The sequence below is a fragment of the Zerene cesonia genome, chromosome 24, assembly GCF_012273895.1.
Source record: "Zerene cesonia ecotype Mississippi chromosome 24, Zerene_cesonia_1.1, whole genome shotgun sequence".
NCBI classification, from domain to species: Eukaryota; Metazoa; Arthropoda; class Insecta; order Lepidoptera; family Pieridae; genus Zerene; species Zerene cesonia.
In genome coordinates, this window is record NC_052125.1 from 1,273,258 (window position 1) to 1,284,046 (window position 10,789).

The 10,789-nt window shown below is 33.5% G+C and overlaps 1 protein-coding gene across 6 annotated transcripts in view; it reads right to left on the reverse strand.

Moving 5' to 3' along the window:
- LOC119836552 (probable nuclear hormone receptor HR3) overlaps positions 1 to 10,789 on the reverse strand; it is a 103,457-nt gene that overhangs the window by 75,046 nt on the left and 17,622 nt on the right. For 4 of the 6 annotated variants that reach the window (XM_038361942.1, XM_038361940.1, XM_038361937.1 and 1 more), the window contains exon 1: positions 4,474 to 4,671. The exons of the other annotated variants lie outside the window; for them this stretch is intronic. In XM_038361942.1, coding sequence (XP_038217870.1) covers positions 4,474 to 4,489 — 16 coding nt within the window. In that variant the 5' untranslated portion in view covers positions 4,490 to 4,671. Of the gene's footprint in view, positions 1 to 4,473; positions 4,672 to 10,789 lie in introns of those variants that run through there. 6 annotated transcript variants of the gene reach the window in all.

A 10,789-nucleotide genomic window follows, 5' to 3' on the forward strand; every position in this document is an offset into this window, starting at 1 on the left:
GGGGGGGGGGTGCCTAGTGCGCATGTGCCCCATCGATCCCGCGTGGCCGGCGGTATGAACTAAAACGGCACTTTTCTTTCCCTTGGTGTGCATGCCGTTGGCGCAGCGCTATACGCTATAGCTACACGCGGATAGGCTGTCAGGCGTTCTATTATGTCATTCACTTTGATGTTCCCTCGGTACTTTAGTTGCTATGCTGTATCTAACTAGGTGTTTTGTCAGCCGGCACCATTGTTTGATTATTGAATATTGTAGCTGGCATTGTGGATGCTCTCAGCTGGGCTTTCGTTGAATCGCTGTTTAATTATTGGAATATAATTTCTATGAAGAGTGAGAAAGCGTTGGTTCGACAACTTATAGCTCAAGAACGGCTGAGCGGAATTTAATGATTTTTGGTATATAATGCCAGCGCTTACACTACCTTGATCATAAATAATTATTTTCTACAAAAACGGTCGCCGACGTCCCTGTGGGGGCGTTACCACTCCAAATTATAAAACAGGTTAAATAGACAATAATTTCCTATCAAACAACAAATCACGTCAATCTATTGAAAACCCGCGGAGTTATCCAGTTACTGAGCCAAAAAAATAGTCGGATGAAAAAAAAAATGTCAAAAAATGCCTACCCGGGCGGAGGCAGGGCTTGCAGTTTAATCCTACTAATATTATAAATGCGAAAGTTTGTAAGGATGTATGTATTTGTTACTCGTTCACACAAAAACTACTGAACCGATTGCAATGAAATTTGGTAGGTAGACAACTGGGCAACTGGAATAACATATAGGCAACTTTTTATCCCGATGTTCCTACGGGATACGGACTTACGCGGGTGAAACCGCGGGGCGCAGCTAGTATACAATACACAATGAAGTTTCATGTTTTATACATTACGTATATAATACGTTTTTATGTATGTTCGTGTATTGAAATTCATACGCAGGTTTTCACAAGGCAGTGAACGTTGTATAAAAATTATAAATATCGACCCATATTCACCCGACATGCTACATTTTATGGCGTAACATAGTAGTTATCGATGTTTTATAAGCTACGAACTATACCTCCGCCAGGCAGAAAACTCAGGACTTTTTGTTATAATGCCGATACTCTTAATTAAAATGCTATCGTAAAGTTATATTAATTAATAAAAAAAAATCTTTAATGTTGAAAATTTCGTATAAAAATCCCGCCATAAATTTATATTTAGTTGCCTTATAAATAGGTCATTTCTTTTATCCAATAGTTAAGAGAGCTATTCTAAAGGCTTCACTCCTTGCCCCTTACCCTAGTACTAATGACCCAGTCTGCGATATAGGATCTAGGTTCGAATCGTGAGTACTAGATAGTGTATTTTTTTACCTATTATATATTAGTTACCTATTTTGCGTTTATTATAAAATATGGAAATATTTATTATACCTGATTATGTGTTTTCTTTTTTATAATCTGTGTATACTATGAGACCCAACTAAGAATTGAAACGTCGGTGTTAATTTTTTTAAATAAAAAAAAATATCTTGCTTATATAATGGTGATGTATTTATTCATTCCTTTCTCGATAGCATTCAAATTTCGAATTACGAAAAAAAAAACATCTATCGATGGAACAAATTAGATCTCAGTGGTCGTTATTCACAGATTACTAAATATTTACTCGTTATACATGAGTTTTAGTCTTAAAAAGCGCGTTCCCGTTCCAAATTTAAAAAGTTTGACAAATCAACATGCACAAATGCAACAAACTGGACGTGCGTTGTCCCTCTCGCGCTCCACTGATGACATAAGTGTGTCCTCCTCTAACATAAAGCGCGTAATCGTTCGAAATATAAATAGTTTGACAAATCAACATTATGCAGTGCGTGCGGGCGCAGCTATATTACGCAACATTACGAGTCGCACACTCACACAGACGTTTCGGTGGGTTTGAGTTATAAGCGGTAGCGGAAGCGGATCAGTGTGTATGAAGAAGTAAGAATAAATAAAGCAATGTATAAGATATTATAATAAGAACGTTATGTGTTGATGAATTCAAAATTATTTTTTATTTTGATAATGTATTGTAATATGAAGAAATATACAGTGACATAGTTGTGTATTTGAGTTTAAAAGAAACATGATTCAATTAATTATATGTCATACATCATGTTAAAATTTATAGATATAAAAAGATACTAAAGAAAAAGCTAAGATTTTCAATAAAAATCTCTAATTCTAATAAATTCCATTAGGTTACAAATGATGCGAAATATAGCATTAATATATTATTACAAGAAAGAAAAACATTCGTACTATAACCATGACGCTTATTAAATAATAATAAACAAGATACAAATGAAATAAACACGATTAAAAAACCCATAACAAAGGGATTAAAAATCGCAATTCGACGATTTAAAAACAGCGTTCCATCTTGCGCCGCAAGAGAAAGTTGCCGCAGCCAAAAATCTCGTGTGAAAGTTAGTGAGAGCCTTTTGATCGATGCCATAATTATTATTACACATTATACGAGATATGCTAAAAGCAAAAGGCGGATGTGGGGTCTAGGCTTTTCGGTAATTGACGTTTGTTTTTTTTTTTTTAAGTTTCTCTTTTCGGCCAGCGTTCGATGTAGAAATATTTCGCGCGGTGAAAATTTCGAAAATCGAATTTTTCGCGTTCCGTTTGATAGAGGCTATATAGGTCATGGTGAGATAGATAATAAAAAGCTAACATAGCATGAAACTCATGTGAAAAGATATTATAATTCTGATTTCGATGCGTTTCATGAAATTAAGTGTGTTTCTATAGAATTATATTAGTACAACCTTTCTTTACACTATAAAAACAACAGTATAATTTATAAAATAAATTTCGCAGATATAACAATATTGAAAATTTATTCAAAATTTTCCAACTTTTCCTAAACGCTTTGTTTAGATTACGAAACTTCTAGTTAGTTTCGAAACAACGAAGGCCGATTTTAATTTCACAGACTAATTGTTAAAAAATAAAGCTTATAAATATCAAATAGTTGACTTATTATCTTACAAGTGGGTACTGCGATAGGAATCAATGCGAGTTGTGAACCTACTTTCATTTATGATGATGTAAAATTTACCTAGTAAAAAAAAATAAACGAGCATATGAAATTTCGTCTAATCTACTGACGATAACTATCAAGACTAAAGTAATATGAATAAAATTTTTATATTATTAAATAAAAATTGCCATTTTATCACATCGAAATCTGTCCATCCGGTAATGAGAAATTTAGAATTGTAATATTTGTTATTATAACAGAGAGTTTATTGTAACGAATAATTTTAATTAAATATTTTTATAATAAAAAGCACTTATTTATATTTTATTTGATATGATTTTAAGGTGCTGATTATTTTAGGGTCCGTGGTTAAAAAAGGCGTTTTTTAATATTTTTCTTTTAAGTTCATTAATATATAATCTACATATACATGGTAAAACCGACACGTACTTGGACATTTTATGACTTACATAAAATTATTCATGTATATAAAAATGGGACATTGGGAGAGACAGTGACAGATTAATAATAATAAAATGGGATAAGGCAATAATAATTAAAAATGGCATTAAAGCTTAGAGAATTTAACTTTTCTTAATAAAATAACAATTATGAAGATAATTCGTAATAAAAAGGAAGAAAGGAAAAAGTACATATTAAATTATCGTATTAAGAACTATTATTTATATACTAGCTCTTGTCCACGGCTTCGCACGCGTTAAATTTGGAGTAAACACCTTTCCCCTTAATTCTTTTGCATTACTCTATTCAAAAAAACCCATCAAACGCTGTTGCGTTATTTTAAAAATCTAAGCATTCAGACACACAGACTGCGGAAAGCGACTTTGTTTTATACTATGTTACTTCATTCCTTTAAAAAAGTCTGCGTGATACGAAACGATAAGCCAAAGTTTCCCATCCAGCGTAGCGAGTTAGTGGCAAAAATGCGATTAACTAACGAAAAAAAAAAACTCGCAAAATCTCTCCAGCCTTAACCCACTTATAGTTCAAATAAGAAGAAAAAAAATATCCGAAAACAAATGCATGGCAAAAAACGCCCTTCGGCGCCGAAAGAGAAAAATTATTTCCCAACAATTTCCCAACATCGGACCTCTCGTACTAACACAAGGTCGGGGGTATCGCCGTCCCGCTCCCACAGTATGCAATACATCTCATGCAATAAGAGACCTTGATAAATTGCAAGTTTCGTGATAGATAAAATAATTGATATACGGGTCATTATTATTCAAGCATTAACAATTCAACTTAAAAAAAAAATAAAAAAAATCGATTAAGCACGTAGCCTTAAGTTAAACGCAGATCTAGCGCCAATAAAAATTGATACTAATTGTTATTTTATGTCTATACATTTTGCTATCAACCAAAGATATTGCGAAACCCATCTGAGTTTAAGTACAACGGACGAACAATCTCAAAATTATTATTACTCACATCCAACGCAATGCATTTGTTACAATCCGAACGTCACAACACCTATGTTCAAAATCACTGGCCACTCGCAAAAAAAAGTTTCACACAAATGTCAGTGCGGCTGTCAAAATTTAAAATTTCGAATTCGGCTTCCAAATTTGAAATTCGGCGCGGGGCGGCCGCGCGCGCGCGTTCTGCAGCACAAACTGAATTTTGTAAGCGCAAGCGAATGGTATGGCTCGAAGCATACAAGGCAGGACTGTGAAGGTACTAGCCACAGGCATTCATTTGAAGAGCTCTAGCAATGAAATACGATATAATCGTTTGAATTTCGATCGTTTACTTTTACTTTTTTTGTGACAGTTGTAGACTAAACAGGTGGTATAGCCTAATTGATCATCCATCATGCTCGACCGAAAAACAAGGCATTGGCAAGCTCCCGCGTTCTTATCAATGTGTTGGTGATAACAAAACTTGTGAAACATAACGAGTTTAAACTTGAGAAACTATCAGTAAACCATATAGAATAGAGATTAATCTAAAATTTATGGCTGTGAAATTTTTATGTCTCTTTAATAAAGACCAAAGCTTTATATTCCTCTACAATTATATACATCTCTGCCACTACTGAGTCCTTCATCAAGATCTATCAAAGAATTGACGTAAAAAATAAGAGGATAAAACACCAGCCGATGAAAATTAAAAAAAAAGCATATACTAAGACCATAAACAAAATTCTACTCTTAAAAAAAAAGTTCCCGCCGTAACTAGTCTGACAACTGACAGCACATGCAAATCGATCGCGTTCTATTTTTAAAAACTTGAACCCTCGTCTTTGCAAATTTGAACCCCATATTTGACCCCCTAAATAACCGGACATTGTTAATTCGTGGAGAAAACCGGGTCGGTCAGTGTAGGATTAACTTCAGTGAAACAAACCTGATTTTTGTCCGACTTCAAAAAGGTGTGTTTCTCAAATTGTTTTCAAATCGATAAATTACATTATTTTCTGCAAAATATTCATACGTTTTATTTCAACTTACTTTAAATCATAGAACATACTAGTGGTCCGCTCTAGCTTCGCCCGCAGCACATATATAGCCTATAGCACCCAAGGATAACGGACATAGATCCAATGGTGAAAGTATTTTCACAATCGGTCCAGTAGTTCCTGAGATTCGCACGTTCAAATAAAAATAACAGACAAATGCAAGTGAAACATTACATTCATGTTTAGAAAAATATTTTTAACAAAATACTAAATTACCTTCAAATTGTTAGAACTAGACCAAATTAATATGACGACATGGCAACTACCTTTTAAATATAAAACTAGCTTTTGGATATAAAAAGCATCATCAAAATCGGTTCATCCAATAAAAAGTAAAAGGTAACAAACACGAAATACAGTCACATTGAGAAACACCTTTTTTGGAGTCGGTTAAAAACAGGATATTTCTTTTATGCGTAATAAAGAATAATCGAGTTACTGACCTAGGACAAACCGCGGTGAAAACGTATAAGGAAAATCATCTAGTGACAAATCCTAATAAAATCCTATGAAAAAATGAAAATTAGAAATTTATTTCTCAATGTCTCTACTAGTATTTATATTAGTACACATTATTACGTAGGCCCCTTTACTTTTCCTCACCCTTCCCAGTCCATTCCTGTCCAGTCAATCCTTTCCTTATCCTTTACCCCATAAACGCAGGCAGCGCATTCGCAGAGGCACTACCTCTGCAAATATTCATGGGCGGATCGCTTACCGTCAGGAAACTGTTATCTCATACAAAAATGATTTATTTCAAAAGATACACGGCTGATTCAATTTTTGTTTTCTTAGAAAGTAACGTACCAAGTAGTTTTTTATAAGATTATCCCGGACGAAGCCGATACAAGCGCCTAGTTAGATAAAGCATTATAATAAAAACGCTGTGTGTGTGCTGAATATACGAAATTGTTCCTTTTCGAATCTTCTAGAAGCCGCCATTTTGAATTTTATATGACATTAAAGGACCTACAAGAAATTGATGATTAAATCGCTTCAAATTTTGTATTTGTCGAAATATAATGTATTCGTTTAGTTATTGTAAAATATTTAAAGGAACTTAGGTTAAGCAAAACCTGCTCTATCTCCTTCGTAATCGAGATTGTATATATGTATGTTGAAAAAATCTGAAAAATAAACGTTGTGAAATAACTATCATTTACTAATTGCTGTTTATAATTAAATTCAAAAGCTCTCATTAGGAAGTTTAGATATATAAATATATGAGTTTGTATTGGACTACATAGTATAAAATAAAGTCATTTTCTCTGTCCCCATGTCCCTATGTATGCTTAAATCTTTGAAACTGCGCGATGGATTTTAATGTTTTTTTTTATAGATAGAGTGATTGAAGAGGAAGGTTTATGTGTATAATAACATCTATTAAACTACTCCGACAACAACAACAACAAATACAGATAAAAATAAACTAAAATACACGTTAGAATGAACTAAATTGTCCCAATTGCTTATAAATAGTGTTACATTGGTAAGGAATTCATTAAATCCTGGCGAACCCAATCAGGATATTACGATAAACTCATGAAATTATTGTATTGTCACGGATCCTTGATAAGTGTACAAAGTTTGAATTAAATCCGTCCGTTTAAAGTGGGTCAAAAACGAGTTTCAAGTAGTTACAAACATACAGGTGGAACTTATAAAAAACGGTAAAAAATTGACAATGTTTCGCGCCATTTTTCAATCATACATGTCATTTGTTTTTTTTTTTCAATAATTACTCATTTTATAGACAGCAATCTGACCTACTTTTATTATCTATACTGAAGAAACCTTATCAGAGGCGCTGGTTAATAACCGATAACGGAATTAAATGCAAAAAGATAAATCGGCCAGTATTTTTACGGCGAGCGATAAAAAAAAAATACACAATATACAAATTTTACGGATTTAAAACACGATTTATTAGTTCGCGTTAATTGGAGTTTCATTAAATGTTAAATTATTGAACTTAGATTAATAAGTAATTGTAATTAAATGCAAATAAAGTGTAAAGTTGTTTAAAAATCTGATAACGATATAAACAGCTTAAATCATGATTCAGAAGCTTTTTTTTATTATATAAAAGTTATTTTAAAAATTCTTGGACATTTCTTACAACGCCATCTAGTGACGAACTATGCAAAACTTACACTGAGACAACTCGTTAAGTAATTAATATAAATAATTTTCATGAAAAATATACTTTCATACACACAATATGGCCCTCTTTAAATATACAGAAAGGCGGTGAATTATAAGATGAAAATGTATGGGAAGAATCACGTAACACCTTAAACTGAACGCGAACGAAGTCGCGGGAAAAGCTAGTCCTGTACTTCTTAATAAACACGAATTTTTTTGTGAAAATGTATGGATGTTTGTTAGTCTTTTACGCATAAATGTCTATTGGGATCTATATGAAATTTGGTACAGAGATAGATTATAGTCTGGATAAACACATAGGCTATATTTAAGCCAGGTACGACGCGAGGAAAGCCTCGGGATCCAGCTAGTACTTTATTAAATGAAAATTTATAATTAAAAGATACAATACAATACAATCTTTATTTTCTACTAACAGCCATATCATTTCAATAAATCGCCCACGTAGTAAAAAAAAACACACACAGTCCTGGGGCTTACCCTGCCCAGCTCCCGTCCCCGTAGGTTATCCATGATAAAAACTAGCTTCTATCCTTTCTAGACTTTCAACGTATCTGTACCGAATTTAATCCACATACCTAGTACCAACTCCCAAGTGCAACTCGCCTGCTGACTGTAGCGTTTTTTATAATTCAAATAAAATAATCAAATTTTGCAATCATAAGTTACATAAAACCGCAGTAACACGCGCTGGTATCAAATTTCACTAGCAACAGGTTTATACAAATACCTGAGTCAAGAAAATTAAATATTAATAATCTTATATAACAATTTTTTATATGGTAGCGGGCAACTGAGCTGGTGGTTCGCCTGATGGTAAGCGATCACCGCCCGTGAACAGAGCAGAGGTAGTGCCTCTGCGAATGCGCTGCCCGCTTTTAAGGGGTAAGGGATAAGGTAAGGAATCACGGGGGCAAAGCTTTTCTCGTGGTTAATAGCCTATAGGACTTAAGGATCACGTACATCCTATCCTACTAATATTATAAATGCGAAAGTTTGTAAGGATGTGTGCGTGTTTGTTGCTCTTTCACGCAAAAATTGCACAACCGATTGCAATGAAATTTGGTACGTAGACAGCTGGACAACTGGAATAATATATAGGTAACTTTTTATCCCGATATTCCTACGGGATACGGACTTACGCGGGTGAAACCGCACGGCGCAGCTATACTTTATATTTATACAAATTAAATAAAATTAAATCGGTACAGTAGTTCTCTAGATTGGCGCGTTCAAACAAATAAACTTTTTAGTGCAGATTTTTCGCTCACCTGTACTTTAAATTTAATCTCAGCTATTTTGGCTAGGTGGTTAATTTGGTTAAACAGTCAGACATAAAAAGTTTTCAGTTACATGGTAGACAGACAGAACATAAAATGGTATACAAGTGATTATTGCTCCAAAAACATTATATTTAAATGACCGCCATATTTTTTATTAGAACGCCCGCAAATCCTTACCTGAAACAAAAAATATACATTCATTAATAAAATTCTATACCATAATATTATTTACATATATCAGTTCTGCAACGATCGAATCAAATACATAGTTTTAGTAAGAAAAAACGCAAAAACGCTTTTTTTAGCTTCATCTGTATAATCTACTAGCTTCGCCCGCGGTTGCCTGCGGACGAACCCACGGGCAATAACAAGTATTTATATAGCTCATGTCTTATTCTGGTGTATAAGCTGTGTTGTTGTAAAGTTCCATTAAAATTCATTCAGTGGTTTTTACGTGAAAGAGTATCAAACATCCATCCATAATTACAAACTTTCGCGTTTATAATATTAATAGGATGTACTGAAACTGATTCCTTTAGACTAGATTTTGACCTAGTTTAAACGGACAGAGTTAATTCAATCTTTGCACACTTATCAAGAATCGGTGACAATACAATTATGATTTAAGTTTATTTTATCGTCCTAATTAGGATCGCCAGGAACAAATATTTGAAGTGTCTTATAAAATTGTTTTATAAACTTGTCCTAATACTATTATGAATGCGAAAATTTGTAAGGATGGATGTATGTGTATGTTTGTTACTCTTTCACACAAAAACTACTGAACCGATTTCAATGAAATTTAGTACGTAGACAGCTGGACAACTGGAATAACATATCTCGTTCTCGTTGGCCTGTTCAATCTGTGACAGATTATATATGCAGCTACATTGGAATAACATATAGGCACCTTTTTATCCCAATATTAATACGGGATACGGACTTACGCGGGTGAAATCGCGGGGCGAAGCTAGTAATTATATAAAGCATAGCATATTTTAGCAATATAATAAACTTATATAGTGGTTTCAAATTACCGTCCGATAAACAATAATTTACAGTTTATTCAACAATAATGTTTTTTGTTGTAATTTGCAAAATTTCGTATTAACCTATGATTTCAAATTATATCATTTTATTCTCATTGAAGTAGACACAAAATTATAATGTATACAACAAATAAATCTTATCGAAAAAAACATAGTATGCAGAAATTAATCACCAGTCCAAGACCTAACAAAGGTCTGCATGTACTAAAAACAGGTTCCGAGCTAAGCCCTAACGGACACCCATCCCGGATCCGACCCCGCACAAAAATACAACACGTCATTAAACAGCTGACCCGAATATAGGTTAGTAGCGGTAAACCTACGGTACTTATCGCGTTCGCGCTACTCGACAACAGATGGCGCTGTAACACAATGGGAAAAGATTTAACTTTTTCTTAATTTATCTATTAGTTTATTGTGTGCATTCTAGTGCTTTCGATACGCACAATATGGGTCAAAGATAAGAGCACTTCAATCATTGTATCTACTATATGTTTATCATATTGTATCATAATGTATATTAGACAATAATTGCATGTCATTGTCGTAATCGCTGTGCTCGAGCACAAATAACTATTAGAATAACGTGCAGATCCTACTGTATTTTTATAAACGCGAAAATTTGTAAGTATATCTATACCAGTAGGGATGTTTGTTACTCTTTCACGTAAAAAGTACTCAGTGGATTTTTATGAAACTCTACAAATCTGTGGCTTATACCTAGTCTTGCCATAAATATTGTAATAAAGAAAAAAGAAAATTGTTAACTGCAAATAACATTTATTACT